Below are 17,221 nucleotides of genomic sequence, written 5' to 3' on the forward strand. Positions count from 1 at the left end.
GGTCCAGGAACCTTTTTTCTGATTCATTTCAAATACGGTCCAGGAACCTTTTTTCTGAGTGAATTTAAATTCGGTCCAGGAACCTTTTTTCTGATTCATTTCAAATACGGTCCAGGAACCTTTTTTCTGAGTGAATTTAAATTCGGTCCAGGAACCTTTTTTCTGAGTGAATTTAAATTCGGTCCAGGAACCTTTTTTTCTGAGTGAATTTAAATTCGGTCCAGGAACCTTTTTTCTGATTCGTTTCAAATACGGTCCAGGAACCTTTTTTCTGAGTGAATTTAAATTCGGTCCAGGAACCTTTTTTCTGATTCATTTCAAATACGGTCCAGGAACCTTTTTTCTGAGTGAATTTAAATTCGGTCCAGGAACCTTTTTTCTGATTCATTTCAAATACGGTCCAGGAACCTTTTTTCTGAGTGAATTTAAATTCGGTCCAGGAACCTTTTTTCTGATTCATTTCAAATACGGTCCAGGAACCTTTTTTCTGAGTGAATTTAAATTCGGTCCAGGAACCTTTTTTCTGATTCATTTCAAATACGGTCCAGGAACCTTTTTTCTGAGTGAATTTAAATTCGGTCCAGGAACCTTTTTTCTGAGTGAATTTAAATTCGGTCCAGGAACCTTTTTTCTGATTCGTTTCAAATACGGTCCAGGAACCTTTTTTCTGAGTGAATTTAAATTCGGTCCAGGAACCTTTTTTCTGATTCATTTCAAATACGGTCCAGGAACCTTTTTTCTGAGTGAATTTAAATTCGGTCCAGGAACCTTTTTTCTGATTCATTTCAAATACGGTCCAGGAACCTTTTTTCTGAGTGAATTTAAATTCGGTCCAGGAACCTTTTTTCTGATTCATTTCAAATACGGTCCAGGAACCTTTTTTCTGAGTGAATTTAAATTCGGTCCAGGAACCTTTTTTCTGATTCATTTCAAATACGGTCCAGGAACCTTTTTTCTGAGTGAATTTAAATTCGGTCCAGGAACCTTTTTTCTGAGTGAATTTAAATTCGGTCCAGGAACCTTTTTTCTGAGTGAATTTAAATTCGGTCCAGGAACCTTTTTTCTGATTCGTTTCAAATACGGTCCAGGAACCTTTTTTCTGAGTGAATTTAAATTCGGTCCAGGAACCTTTTTTCTGATTCATTTTAAATACGGTCCAGGAACCTTTTTTCTGAGTGAATTTAAATTCGGTCCAGGAACCTTTTTTCTGATTCGTTTCAAATACGGTCCAGGAACCTTTTTTCTGAGTGAATTTAAATTCGGTCCAGGAACCTTTTTTCTGATTCATTTCAAATACGGTCCAGGAACCTTTTTTCTGAGTGAATTTAAATTCGGTCCAGGAACCTTTTTTCTGATTCATTTCAAATACGGTCCAGGAACCTTTTTTCTGAGTGAATTTAAATTCGGTCCAGGAACCTTTTTTCTGAGTGAATTTAAATTCGGTCCAGGAACCTTATTTCTGATTCATTTCAAATACGGTCCAGGAACCTTTTTTCTGAGTGAATTTAAATTCGGTCCAGGAACCTTTTTTCTGATTCATTTCAAATACGGTCCAGGAACCTTTTTTCTGAGTGAATTTAAATTCGGTCCAGGAACCTTTTTTCTGAGTGAATTTAAATTCGGTCCAGGAACCTTTTTTCTGATTCGTTTCAAATACGGTCCAGGAACCTTTTTTCTGAGTGAATTTAAATTCGGTCCAGGTACCTTTTTTCTGATTCGTTTCAAATACGGTCCAGGAACCTTTTTTCTGAGTGAATTTAAATTCGGTCCAGGAACCTTTTTTCTGATTCATTTCAAATACGGTCCAGGAACCTTTTTTCTGAGTGAATTTAAATTCGGTCCAGGAACCTTTTTTCTGATTCATTTCAAATACGGTCCAGGAACCTTTTTTCTGAGTGAATTTAAATTCGGTCCAGGAACCTTTTTTCTGATTCATTTCAAATACGGTCCAGGAACCTTTTTTCTGAGTGAATTTAAATTCGGTCCAGGAACCTTTTTTCTGAGTGAATTTAAATTCGGTCCAGGAACCTTTTTTCTGATTCGTTTCAAATACGGTCCAGGAACCTTTTTTCTGAGTGAATTTAAATTCGGTCCAGGAACCTTTTTTCTGATTCATTTCAAATACGGTCCAGGAACCTTTTTTCTGAGTGAATTTAAATTCGGTCCAGGAACCTTTTTTCTGATTCATTTCAAATACGGTCCAGGAACCTTTTTTCTGAGTGAATTTAAATTCGGTCCAGGAACCTTTTTTCTGATTCATTTCAAATACGGTCCAGGAACCTTTTTTCTGAGTGAATTTAAATTCGGTCCAGGAACCTTTTTTCTGATTCATTTCAAATACGGTCCAGGAACCTTTTTTCTGAGTGAATTTAAATTCGGTCCAGGAACCTTTTTTCTGATTCATTTCAAATACGGTCCAGGAACCTTTTTTCTGAGTGAATTTAAATTCGGTCCAGGAACCTTTTTTCTGAGTGAATTTAAATTCGGTCCAGGAACCTTTTTCTGATTCGTTTCAAATACGGTCCAGGAACCTTTTTTCTGAGTGAATTTAAATTCGGTCCAGGAACCTTTTTTCTGATTCATTTCAAATACGGTCCAGGAACCTTTTTTCTGAGTGAATTTAAATTCGGTCCAGGAACCTTTTTTCTGATTCGTTTCAAATACGGTCCAGGAACCTTTTTTCTGAGTGAATTTAAATTCGGTCCAGGAACCTTTTTTCTGATTCATTTCAAATACGGTCCAGGAACCTTTTTTCTGAGTGAATTTAAATTCGGTCCAGGAACCTTTTTTCTGATTCATTTCAAATACGGTCCAGGAACCTTTTTTCTGAGTGAATTTAAATTCGGTCCAGGAACCTTTTTTCTGATTCATTTCAAATACGGTCCAGGAACCTTTTTTCTGAGTGAATTTAAATTCGGTCCAGGAACCTTTTTTCTGAGTGAATTTAAATTCGGTCCAGGAACCTTTTTTCTGATTCATTTCAAATACGGTCCAGGAACCTTTTTTCTGAGTGAATTTAAATTCGGTCCAGGAACCTTTTTTCTGATTCATTTCAAATACGGTCCAGGAACCTTTTTTCTGAGTGAATTTAAATTCGGTCCAGGAACCTTTTTTCTGAGTGAATTTAAATTCGGTCCAGGAACCTTTTTTCTGATTCGTTTCAAATACGGTCCAGGAACCTTTTTTCTGAGTGAATTTAAATTCGGTCCAGGAACCTTTTTTCTGATTCATTTCAAATACGGTCCAGGAACCTTTTTTCTGAATGAATTTAAATTCGGTCCAGGAACCTTTTTTCTGATTCGTTTCAAATACGGTCCAGGAACCTTTTTTCTGAGTGAATTTAAATTCGGTCCAGGAACCTTTTTTCTGATTCATTTCAAATACGGTACAGGAACCTTTTTTCTGAGTGAATTTAAATTCGGTCCAGGAACCTTTTTTCTGATTCATTTCAAATACGGTCCAGGAACCTTTTTTCTGAGTGAATTTAAATTCGGTCCAGGAACCTTTTTTCTGATTCATTTCAAATACGGTCCAGGAACCTTTTTTCTGAGTGAATTTAAATTCGGTCCAGGAACCTTTTTTCTGAGTGAATTTAAATTCGGTCCAGGAACCTTTTTTCTGATTCATTTCAAATACGGTCCAGGAACCTTTTTTCTGAGTGAATTTAAATTCGGTCCAGGAACCTTTTTTCTGATTCATTTCAAATACGGTCCAGGAACCTTTTTTCTGAGTGAATTTAAATTCGGTCCAGGAACCTTTTTTCTGAGTGAATTTAAATTCGGTCCAGGAACCTTTTTTCTGATTCGTTTCAAATACGGTCCAGGAACCTTTTTTCTGAGTGAATTTAAATTCGGTCCAGGTACCTTTTTTCTGATTCGTTTCAAATACGGTCCAGGAACCTTTTTTCTGAGTGAATTTAAATTCGGTCCAGGAACCTTTTTTCTGATTCATTTCAAATACGGTCCAGGAACTTTTTCTCCGAATCAATTTAAATACGGTCCAGGAACCTTTTATCAATGAAACAATACGCAACTTGGACCGTATTTAAATTGAGCGAGAAAAAAAGATTCCGGTCCTACAGAGGAACCCAATAGAACACATTAGAATTTATGTGTTCCTGGACCTTCAACAACCCTGCTTCTGTGTACCATCCCTACTTCAGTCGGACGCCTGTCAATCTACAGTTTATGTTGGCTGTTGAATGAGCTCACTTCGAACAGTATTCTGACACGATGTTATCGTTTACGCCCACCCGTCCAAAGCTTCCCCTCCCGCCAGATATCGCCGCTCAACAGACGGATCGTGGGATCAAACAAAAGTCGAGGGAAAATGGGGAAAAGAGACGCAATTTGGAGCCAGTGGGTCGAGAAGAAAGGAAAGAAACGCTCGAAATTGCATCAAGGCCAGAAATTGAATTTATGGGCAACCTTTGTTTCCGTCTTCATGTTCCAAACTTTGTTTTTCAATTCTGTTCCAACAGTCCACCAAATGGCGTTACGTCACAGCTGTGCGATGGTATTTCTGCTCCGCTTTCAGGAGCGGTACTTTGGAACTAGGATCAACAACGTCGTTTCAGTACACTGAATTGTACTGCATGCGTGTGTTCGTTGCAGTAATGTCGCCAGCAAAATGACGGGTTGTGCCCAGTGATGTGCCGTACACTATAAGTTTACGTCTACATGCGCTGCCTACACGTAATCTACGCGTAGATTACATTGGGTTGTAGTTTACTACGTAGACAATCTAAAGTGCATTAAAATTAATTTTCAAGGCTTCCTAACAAACTAACAAGAATCCTATTTACAACAAAATTTATCTTCTCTTCTCTTCTATCAATTATGGAAGAAGATAAATAAAGGGTGTTTCATAAAGTGAGCAGTTTTTGAAAATGCAATAACTCAACCAAAATTGCATGAAAGTTGACATTTTTTTTATTATTTTACACATTCACTACGATTTAATAATTTAAAAGCGAAAAGTGTCAGTCATATGCCCGTATGCGATTTAAAAGTGAAAAATTATGTCTGGCATATGTCCACCTCCGTTTTGTAAGCAGGCAGTAACTCGATCTGTGAAGTTCACCATGACTCTTGTGCAGACGTCTCTGTCGATTCAACCAATTACCCGTTGGATTTCCCTCTTCAATTCGGTGATTGTTTGAGGTTTGTTCATGTACACTTGTGACTTCACATAACCCCATAAAAAGAAATCACATGGGGTGAGGTCACAAGACCTCAGAGGCCACTCCTGGTCACCACGAAGTGAGATCACGCGACCAGGAAACTTTTCTTGCAGTAAGGTTATCGTCTCGTTGGATGTGTGGCAGGTAGGCCCGTCCTGCTGAAACCACATACTCACGGTATCCAGTTCATCCAGAGCAGGCCACACAAAATTTCTCATCATGTCCCGATAACGAGGACCGTTTACCGTAATTGCATTTTCGTTCCCTTCTTTAAAAAAAGGGGGCCAATCACACCTCCTGACCAGTGGTATTGGTATCGGAAAGCATCGGTTGGATTTTATTTACCGATACCAACCGATATTTTTCCGACTTTTTGATGGTTGGCGGACACTTGCCGTAGGACACTTTCCCGCGTCTAATTGTTTTATTGAGTGGCGGGAACTGTTTCCGGATAAGCCAGTAGCTTAGCAGGTATCGATTGGCGGGCTATTTCGAAAGTTCGGTTTCTCCTTGGGCAGACCTCGTATACCTATTTGAAAATGATGAATTCTATACTCCATTTCTGGAATTAAAATTAGCATTTCGAGCATCCAGACGCTTTGATGTTTATAATACAGGGTGGTTATACATTATTGAGCACATTTCAAGGATGAATAAAAAAAGAACAAAGTAAGGTACCACATTTAGTTTATTGTCTTGAATAGACCATGTTGAACAGCTTTATTTACAACATCCACCACTTTAAAGAACCTCCATGTGTGGCAGATAAAAATATTCAGGCGGCATTCAATTATGTGTAAACCATGTGTTACGCCCATTGGACTGTTGTCTCTCCGAATACTTCACTGATTCGTCTTTTTAGTTCATAAATGTCCGATACTTTCGTCCCTGTCCTTGACAAACCTCCAAAGAAGAAGTCCAGAGATGTAACGTCGGGGGATCGAAGTGGCCAGAGATTCGGTTATTTAAAGTGGTGAAATGTTGTACGTGTTGTAAATAAAAATGATCAATATGGTCTATTAAAAACAAAAAAAAAACTAAACGTGGGTACTTCATCATTGAAATGTCCGGAATTTATATTCACCCTGCATAACAATTATACTCCATCTGTAGGCAAGAAATTGAGAACATTACGACACCCAGCAAACCTTAGTGGGTACGCCACTGCTCAAGGTTGATGCCCCCTTCGTCGGCTCGCGCGTGCAAGCCTATTCCGCGTTCCACTACGCAAAATTGCAATTACATTTGTAGAGTATACATTAGAATTCTTCCTGGCAGAACACCCCACGTGCTTTATCGATCTGGCGCGGCGAAGTCTCCGCGAGAGGCGCTGGCGTCGCCTCCAAATTCAGCCCAGCGAGTTCCAGTTTCCCTCAATTTCTACCGCGAGAATCTCTCGTTGCAAATGCGCCGTTCGTGGAGCCCTCTTTGGAAAATTACAGGAAAGATAAAATTGAGGAAACATCCAAAAACGTGCAAGAAACAGGGCTCATTTCTGACTCACGGTTGCGTCAGTTATTCCTCTTTTAGTTCGGTATAGCGGCTGAAATGTCATATATCGTTTCACTCTGAACTCAGCTGATTAATTGAAATGAAAATTGTAAGAATTTTCAAATTACAACTTTAATTCATAGTGGAGTCTGAAGGTAAAGTAAATTTAAAGGCACGAGGAACAGTTTCCATATCCAGCCAGACGCGAGGACCCAAAACTGCTCCTCCCCCCAACGACTTTTATCCGTGGGGAGCTAGAGAAAGAGAGAGGGTGGTTGTAGGAGGGGGAGAAAACTTAGCATTACGCTTATGGGAGCATGGGCGTCCGGAAGGGGGGCAAGGGGGGCCGTGCCCCCCCCCTGGAAAATGAAAGATAGCCAAAAATTATATATTTTTCACATATAATTTCATAACAGCCACAATAATATGGGTTAATTATTGCATGAATATGATAAATTCAAATTTAAGCAATGTTTTTTGAGGGAACAACCCTATTATTGAGGGAAATGTGCCTTGTTTGCCCCCCTGAAAAAAAACCTGCGGACGTTCATGTATGGGAGTATTATTTTATTAGTTCTCTTTGGAATATCAAACTTCGGATGGTGTAGAAAAACACATGAACGGAAAGAAGACAGGTTGAATTTCTTCTTGCGTTGGGAAAAGTCTAAACTTCAATTTGATTAGCCGTAACTTTAAGTTGTTGTTTGTCCCCAAGGAATGTATGCTATCATATAAATATTTAATCATCTTTTGTTACGATCGTATATATTGGGTCGGTGCATAAGTTCGTAGTTATAACATACGTTAACAGGAATACAATAATTAATTAACACAAGTACACAGGTGGTAAGATGAAACATTGTTATTGTAGTCTAACAATACACAGTCACAACAACACACACTCAGTTATTAATTTAGTCGCCTCCATTGTCAATGTTGGGGGAGGAGTTCAATGCTTCGCCTGTGGAACTGCTGTGTTTTCAGTATATGGCATTAGTCCCATAGACAGCACAAATTGTTTTTGAGTTGAAGAAATCATTAGACAAGTTTCAAGAGCATCTTCATTAGGAAAGACTTCCTACTGCTGCACTTGATACTCGGTTAAACTCGAAGAGCAAAATGGGCCGGAAATGAACAACTTTGCCCACTTGACACTCCATCTTGTTTTGTCCGCAACACAGACAAAATGTGCTCAGAATTAGAATACACTGTGTTTTCATGAACACAAAACTACAAACTAAGCAATAATAACGGAATAACGTACAAACTCCTCTTGGCAACGCAGTGTTGCCAACCCTTAAAAAACGTAGCTTAATAATCAAGTTTTAAAATTGCAATGTGGGGAAAAATTCATACTCTCTTGTACTAGTTTTTTTTTTTTTTTTTTTTTTTAGCAGTGCCCGTTCCGACGATGTTGAAAAAGTGCACACTTGGTGCAACACTGTCATTCTTCGCCTTAATGTTAAATAAAAAGAAAATGAATTAAGTAAATGGTACATGAACAAGATTTATCGAACCCAGGTAACACCAATAATTTTTTTGTGACACGCCTGCACAAAAGTGTTCAGAAGTCCTAATTTGATGCTAAATTTGCCTTTAAATTCTACAAATCTTTCGTACACGCTCATAGATCGAAATGTCCGGAACCATCAACACGTCTTTTTTTGTATTTATTGACTTGAAAGAGGGAATTTTAAGTTCGAAAGGGATTTTTTTAATACTACAGGGAAATTTCCCTCTGGGCCAGGAACACTTCTGGCCTGAACTTTTGCGAAAGGTAGCACGTCCGAGTCATACGCGACAAAGGAGAACAACATGCAAGTCAGTAATTGCAACGCTATCTGGTGAGGAAGTCGGTAATTATTAAAGCAAATGGCGCCATCTAGACAGTTGATGGTGGCGCTCAAAGGGCAGTGTCAGTGTGGCTTCTAATTATGTTGCCTCGGCGATACTATACAGCTAGACAGCTGTCAGTTAGGGTGTTCAGAAATGAAGACATGGAGAATTGATAATTACGGCGTAATTCCATGCTGGAGTTCCAGTTCCAGGAAATTCAGTTTAAGAATTGGGAAGTTCATTCCACGTGAGTGAGGTGTTGAAATTTTTCGAAATGCCGATTCACGTATTCAAATAAAGCAACCGGCATATATGCAGTGTGTTTGAAAAGTCCTGCAGGATTCTAAAAACCTGTAGCTTTTAAAGTAATAGGCATATTACAAGGAAATATTGTTTGTTACACAGAGGAAACTTGCAAATTAAAGTTTGATGTGGTTTGGTTCATTGCCAGATCTCCAGCTGGGCACCATTAATGCACAAACAAGGCAGACTTCGTTTGAATCCGAGAATTGCGTTCTGACAGTGCTCGTCCAGAATGTTGTCAATCACATCATGTATCTTCTTCAGGTCGTCAAGAACTGTCGGTTTCTGTACAAACACCTGGGTTTTGACATGTCCCCACAACTTTTACAAGATGTTAACTCTGCAAGAAATAACACGCACTGAGCTCTTTCCGCATCGACGCCATCTTGGAATCACATGATCGCGTGATCACCTGCACACACGTCATTCAGCAGTGTGAACAGAACAAAATTTTAAATTTTCCCCTTTGTAAAAGAACAATATTTCGTTGCAATAAACCTACTGCTTTAAAATTATAGGTCCTAAGAATCCTGCGGGACTTTTAAAACACGCTGTTACGTATGTAGTATATCTCGCACCGAAGGGGGAATGGGATGAACCAGGGGTGTACAAACCTTGGATAGAATCGCCCCCAGGTGAGGGCAGATCTTGGAACCAAAATTCATGAGATCTTAGTTTATCAGTCTGAAGCACCTGAGCCTCCCGACGGCGTTATGGTAAAATGGTCGCCTTGTATTTCAATGGTCCCATATCAGTGTTGCCACATGAAGGGAAATTTCCCTTTTGCAGAAATTTTGTCAAGTTTTAGGTAAAAGGTAATTTCGATTAAAAATACCACAATTTCAAGAAAATGTTAAGGATATCTGACTCTACATTATTACAGTTTACGTTAATTTCCAATTTCATATTTACATTTTTATTTTTTACCTGTTCCTTTGAATATAAGCCTGTACATATTTTTATTTCTGTTAAGTTTATTGTCCGTCGCTTTCATTAATCTTCGGATAATAGTAAAGACGATGATTCGGATTTAATGGATTCCTAACCAGGATTCAAACCTGAGGCATCTAGCCAGGAAACGATGAGGCTGACATGTATGTGAAAAATTTATGTGAAATATTTGTTTAACGTTTTTTTTTTATTCATATGAACATGGACCAACGGAAATACTGCTCCTGCTGCGGCTGCTACCATTACTAGTAGCAATTATTATTATTATTATTATTATTATTTGTATACGTGAAGGGAAAAATTGGTCCAAAAAGGGAAATTTTGCCCTTTGGAAAGGGAAATTGTGCCCTCATATTGTGGCAACACTGGTCCATATGTGTTTGTGAATATCCTCAGCAAAGCGAAATAAAATAAAGCTAATCAATCAACATTTCTGTGAATTGACATATTTTGGGTGCTCTGTGTATTCTACAAAAAAATCCCCTTAAACTACGAGAATGTTAAATCCAAATAACTTATCCGTGGATTTCCAAAATCTGTTTCTAACCCCTGAGCTATATTTGCAACGAAAAGCGTATTTTCCCCTCTGTTTCTCTTGACTGGCTCTTGTGTCGAGCGCCGGTAGAGTTGATAACTACATCGCCTGGGCACGAGATTAACCAGATCCGTGGATTTCTTTCCTCGTTCGCAGGAAATTAATTTCACCGTCGGAGCACTTAACCGTTCCTTTTGTGCGGCGGACCCCCTTATTAGCGCCGTTAGCTAAATTTATTGAAAGCAGCCGTTCTGTGCAGATACAGAGGGAGAGGAAGACATTTCTGGGCTGCCCCTTTTATGAATATTCACAACCGACTAGGTAATGGGGAACCTGAATCGCGTTCTTTTATGGGATGATTATCAGTTTCGATGAAAAGGTTTGACCTTTTTCTCTTCCCGTTCTTTTTTGCTGTTTAGGTTAGGGATGCCCACAAAATTCGAATAACGCATATTCGGATTTCACATTATCCGGCGGTCCCGATTATCCTATCTGTGCATAAAGTGGACTTAAAAACTCAAGCTCAAATTATTCGAGGGTTGATGAAGGATTTGTAGAAAATTCGTACAGCGAAAGTAAAAAATATGTGGGTAGCCTCTAAAACAGATAAACTATAAAAAGTATCCAGTTAACATTCGAATATCCAAAATTTCGGATAATCCGGATAATTAGGATAATCCGAATATCCAAACAATTTGGATATCCGCATATTTTAAATTTGGATAGAATATTATCCGATACCCGGATAAAATTTTATCCGAATCCCTAGTTTAGGATCCTCGATGGGAGTAGTGGTAACCTCGTCACCTTGTAATCAAGGCGTCCTGGGTTCGACACCCGGTGGAGACACATAGTGGATCGGATTCCACTTTAAACTGTAGATCCAATCCCGATTAGCCCATGTGTGCATAAAGTTGATTCAAAACCAAAAATTCAGCTGACGATCATTTGGCGTCGCCAGAAATTTTCCTAGGGGGGTCTGGCTATCGATAAAACTTCAATAGTAGAAATAACAATAGTTATAATTATCATACATATGATCATTACTATACAGTGATAACTTTTTAAGGGCATATTTTCGCATATTTGGCCGTTTCTACGTGACAGAGCATATTTTGATTTATTTTCGGTCATACTCGCCATATTTTCGCTTTTTCAAGAAATATACAGTCATTTTCCAAGTGGATGCAACTCATAGTACGTATATAAAAATATTTCAGAACATGTTAGATGTTGATGTTTGAAACAGTCCAGTTATAAGGGCATATTTTTTAAATTATAGTGCATATTTTGTAAAATTTTAGGTCATTTTACTTTGCATATTTTGGTGATTTTTTGGTCATAAAAATCCTAACCCTAGTGATAACTATTAAAAACTCATTGTACTTTCATCTCAGCGACACCATGACACTTGCCTCGTCGTAGAAAGAACCTAACATCGCTGTTTTCTCAATGTTAACGTAGTTCGAGGAAAGTACCGCGTATATTGCTAGCTCATCCGTTCTTGACTGGTACTGTGCAGGAAAACAATGCTTAATAAAGTATGAAAATGAGACGTAAAAACCAAAGGTTCAAGGTTAACGGCAGAAGAGGAATCCAACAGAAGAACCTCAACTCTCCGAGTGGATATTGTAACGAAGCTGAGGGCCTACCAGGTTCACATGTGGCAGCTTCGCACCACTGAAACTTCTGCAACAACCTTCACTCCGTCCCGAAGTGCCTTCGATAACTTTGGCAGAAGCGACTTAGCACGAGGAGGGACAATTTAATTCACGGAATGGCCCTGCGAAGCCAAATTTGATTACTTGTGCACTAGCGGTTGCTGTCGCTGTCGAAATACTCTTCTTGTCAAGCTTACTTCGTGAGATGATGTTGATACCACCGGAAATGGTCTTCAAATGGTTCTCCGGAATGCCTCGCAGTAACATTGGATGTCAAGAATGTCAAATCTTTGTCGCTTCGAGGTACTTAAAAAAAATAATTGTAAAGTCAGGCGAATAAGGTGGATGGGCCATTTTTTGTAATGGACTTTTAGCCAGGAACTCGTGAACGCTTAACGCATCATGCGCAGGGGCATTGTCATGCTGAAGAATCCACTTGTCAGACCAGAGTTCTCGTCTTTTCTACCTAACAGACTGCCGTAACTTTATCATTACTTCCAAATAACACTATTGATTCGCCGGTTGTCCTTGTGCAATGAATTCCCAGTCAACAGTCCCCTTGTGATCGAAAAAACACGCATGGTCTTCAACTTCGAGTGAGCCATGTCTGATTTTTCAGCGTGGTCGTACAAAAAATACGTTTCATCACCAGTAATGACCATATGAAACATTTCTGCATTGTGTAAAAGAGCAGTAGAAATGTGAAACCGAACCGACGTTGTTTCTGTTCATCTGTCAAGATTCGAGTTTTCTCTCTCTCTCTCTCTCTCTCTCTCTTTCTTTTCTGACAACAGTACGCCAGAAACACGTACTATTTTCTCTGCTTGGGAACGAACGACTCATTTGGTCTGTGGCTCAGGTAAGCACAAGTTTGAACATGTCCAAACATGCTTCAGTTTGCCTGACTCAGCAGCCCAGCGTTACGCTGCGGCCACACCTCGTAGATATTCCTTTAGTAATCACACGAAAAGGTTCCTTGTATCTTATATCAAGCACCGTTCTTCTATTGAAACCTGTGAAAGTGAAACGTCTATGCACCCATGGGCGTCCGGAAGGGGGGGCAAGGGGGGCCGTGCCCCCCCCTGGAAAACGAAAGTCAACCAAAAATTACATATTTCACACATATAATTTAATTTCAGCCACAATAATGTGTGTTAATTATTGCACGAACATGATAAATTCAAATTTAAGCAATGTTTTTTGAAGGATGAACACTATTATTGGGGAAAATATGCCATGTTGGCCCCCCCTGGGAAAAAATACCTTCCTTGCCCCTCCCTGGAAAAAATCCTGCGGACGCCCATGTATGCACCTATGGTCGAACAGACTCCAATAGTTCATGCACCGTGTAGTCTCCTCTCGTCTCGCTGACTCCACTGGCACGAATACACCACAATGAAAAAGTACTCGTATGTTGAAGATGTACCGATTTTTTATGGCAAGAAATCGTGCACTTATGCAAAAATTCGCCTATAATAACATGAATGAATGACAAAAAATTGGGAATAATTTGTCTCGTGGATATACTTACAGTTGCCACTGTTGTAGATAGCCTTCACCGCCTTCTTCATCTTCGTCAGCCCGTCGCGATCGAAGTCCAGGGTCTGGAATAGAAAATACACTGTGTTAGAAATTGTTAAAAGTCACACAAACATACAAGAGTGCATGCACAATTCCACTCATGAGCAGGAACTTCGTCAACAGGTGGGCGAGAGTCTTGGCTCAACCTTGTGGTCTGCCATGAGAAATTTTCATTATCAATGATACTAAGGATTTTACACACACACACAAACATAAGGACAAGGAAAGTGGAAGAGAGAGTAAGACAGATAAATAAGGGAACAGAAAAAGAAACAAAGGAAGACAGAGCAAGATAGAGAGATGGATATTGAAATAATGCAAAAAAGGGAAGATATAGAACAATAGATGAAGAAAAACATAAAGAAATGGAAAGAGAACACTAGATAAAGACACCTAGAAACAGAAACAAAGGAACATCGAGATAGAAAGAAATAGATGGATACAGAAATAGCGGATGGAAGGAGGGAAGAGATAGAAAGCAGAGCTTAAGTAAGGTGTTTAAAATTGAACTAAATATATTCCTTTTAGAGAAGCAGCGGCTACGCTATGAAGGGGAGCCAGTGTGAACCATGGCGCGCTAAAAAATCGTGTGGTTTCTCTATGCCTCATTCTCCTCGTTCTCATTTTGACTATTAACATACAATGGCATAATTATTTATCGTGTGTTTATTGTGTACTTCCGACTTTGAGAACTTTGGGAACATCCAGCTGCCACCTACTAACATTTTTCTGGTGTCGCTTCTGTCAAGAGGTAAAAAACACTGTCTTCGTACCAATACCCCCAACTCCCTTCCCCTTCTTTTACCTTGACGACTTAATTCCAAAACGGCTGAAGTCTGTGATTCAGAGGCAAGAAGGGAGGAGGCGGGGGGGGGGGGTACTCATTACAGGCGCAACCGAAGCTACGAACCGCTGCAAGTATCAACAACATACACAAACGCGCTCTCGGTGAACTCATTTGCAAGTGGCAGCAGGCGACAAGAAACATGTTTACAAACGTTCCACGCTCAGTACTCGCTGCATGTAGCATTAATGGTCTCAAGAGAGGAGGCAAAAGATCGCTCCCTACTCCGTGGAAACTTTCTCAAATGTTGTACACGGGTTTTAATGCACTACTAAACTACATACATGCTACTACTGAACATAAAGTTACATGAGACTAGTCTCCTGTAGTTACAGAGAGGTATGCGTCGCATGCACAACTTGAGACATTGATTGCGTATCAAACACGACGATTTGATTACCATACTAAATTTTTGTCAACGGGACTTGGTTTCGAATCGTATATAATCTTGAATTCTGGGTTGTGATAGATAACCTTGGATTCGGGATTCTTAAGATCTGAAAATCGGGTTCAAATATATAATCCTGCATCCAATGATCAGTGCTGCATCCAAGAGTCAGATAATTCTGAATGCACGAAATAGGTTCAAATAGATAATCGTGGATGCAAAATAGATTCAGATGCAATGCTGAATCTACGAATCACGTTCAAATAGGTACTAGATCCAAGAAACGCGTTCAAGTAGGCAATCGTGGATCAGGGAATCAGATTAAGATAGGTAATGCTGGATCAGAGAATCAGATTAACATAGGTAATGCTGGATCAGAGAATCAGATTAATTTAGGTAATTCTGGATCAGAGAATCACATTAAGATAGATAATGCTGGATCAGAGAACCAGATTAAGATAGGTAATGCTGGATCAGAGAATCAGATTAATTTAGGTAATTCTGGATCAGAGAATAACATTAAGATAGATAATGCTGAATCAGAGAATCAGATTCAGATAGGTAATGCTTGATCAGAGAATCAGATTCAGATAGGTAATGCTTGATCAGAGAATCAGATTCAGATAGGTAATGCTTGACCAGAGAATCAGATTAAGATAGGTAATGCTGGGTCAGAGAATCAGATTTAACATAGGTAATGCTGGATCAGATAATCAGATTTAACATAGGTAATGCTGAATCAGATTAACATAGGTAATGCTGAATCAGAGAATCAGATTCAGATAGATAATGCTGTATCCAACAATCACATTCAGATAGGTAATGCTGAATCAGATAATCAGATTCAGATATTCAATTTAGAATAGTGGATTTAAGAATCAAATTCAAATTGGTAATCCTAAATTGAAGAACTTGATTGACAAATCGGAAGTCAGGTGTAACGATGTCTCTGTTCGAACCACGAGCATTATACACTCTAGATGGTTAATTGTGATTCTTGTCTACAACAGATTCGGATTCCCCTCGATCCTTCCATCCCTACAACAGACTGTCCGCAAGGTGCTAAATCATTGTATAAAGTTGATGAATTTCCCAACTAGACAATAATTTCGACATAATTTATAGATTTGACGTTGAAAACCTTCCCTGGGCGACGATAATACCCTCGACAACAGGTGATTAGCTTATGTCGACACCACGTATGCCACGTCCCACACCAAATGTACCCTCCTCGACTCTCGAAAAGCGGTTATGTATGAAACGTTCCCCCTGAATCTAAGTCACCAGGACCTTCCCTACATCCAGCACGGAAGGAAGGGGGGAGCGGTAATTCTATGAAGCCTCGTCTCCCCTTCTGGAAAAAAAAATCCCCTGGGAACGTTTTATGAAACGAATCGGCAAATCCCTTTCACTTGAAGTGATAGGGGAGCTTCGGTGTAAATCCGGCAACATCGAGGGCCACTCTTTTCCCTAATCAGTGTTGCAAGTTCTGTATTTTGGGAAAGTCATGATACTCCACTGTGTAATGATGCATTCAATAGTCAGACTGTTTATTCCCGGTATATTTCACAACCTGTAATTTTAGTTGCAAATATTAATCTCTTAGGTGGACAATTTGCAGTAGTTTTTCGCTGAACACTCAGGAGCCGCCATGCCATCCCAGGGGGTCTGCGATGGTTTTAAGGCTATGCTGGACCCTTGGCCGGCTTCAGGGCAGCTGTTTACAAATTTTCCTCTCTTTCGAAAAACATCTGTGATATTCCAAAATCTGAAAAGTTACATCAGCTTAGAATTTCTTCTAGAGCATTGACGTGAATTTTCGTGTGGTTTGCTTTCGTTGTTATCTAGTTATTATCAACAGTTTCGTGATTTCGTAAGTCTGTTAAACTATTGATAATACGTATCTAGAGCTCACACTTGTCTCGTATGTTCGAGAAAAATAGAAAGAGCTCTTATGATTGTCGCGAAACCTCGAGAGAAAAAAAGATTTAATAATTAAATTAACCGATTTGAAAATTGAATATCTTCAACGGCGTGCTACAGCTGAAAACTGACACTATTTTTATGGTTTGCGCTAATGTTAATTGTTTATAATACAAAACTCAACTCAACTCATCTGGGATCGTGGATTAATAAATCAAATTCAAATAGAAGAGACTCCCAAGGTATTAATGCCTTTCGAGACGACATACTAGTGCGAAAAATTGTTGTCAGCTTTCATTTATCTAAACAGTAAGTAATGAAACCGTTCGACAAAACTCAGAATGCAAGTTTCAATTATTAATCCGCACAGAACAAGATTCTTATGAAAGCAATATTAGGCTATCATTCACTGTTCTCAGTATGATTATTGTTATTTTTTTGAGTGGGAGGAAACTATCCCCCTGCATATTGCACATGTCGTAGAAGCATAGGGTAGGGGGTGGAGGCAATCGTGGATCAGGGAATC

The 17,221-nt window shown here is 39.3% G+C and overlaps 1 protein-coding gene across 4 annotated transcripts in view; it reads right to left on the bottom strand.

Annotated features, from left to right (window-relative positions):
- The window catches only part of Asap (ArfGAP domain of ASAP), a 281,493-nt gene that overhangs the window by 139,042 nt on the left and 125,230 nt on the right, over positions 1 to 17,221 (bottom strand). For all 4 annotated transcript variants that reach the window (XM_083127223.1, XM_083127224.1, XM_083127222.1 and 1 more), the window contains exon 2: positions 13,491 to 13,563. In XM_083127223.1, coding sequence (XP_082983349.1) covers positions 13,491 to 13,563 — 73 coding nt within the window. The remainder of the gene's footprint in view (positions 1 to 13,490; positions 13,564 to 17,221) is intronic.

Source organism: Lepisma saccharinum, chromosome 8 (genome assembly GCF_977018435.1).
Source record: "Lepisma saccharinum chromosome 8, izLepSacc3.1, whole genome shotgun sequence".
NCBI classification, from domain to species: Eukaryota; Metazoa; Arthropoda; class Insecta; order Zygentoma; family Lepismatidae; genus Lepisma; species Lepisma saccharinum.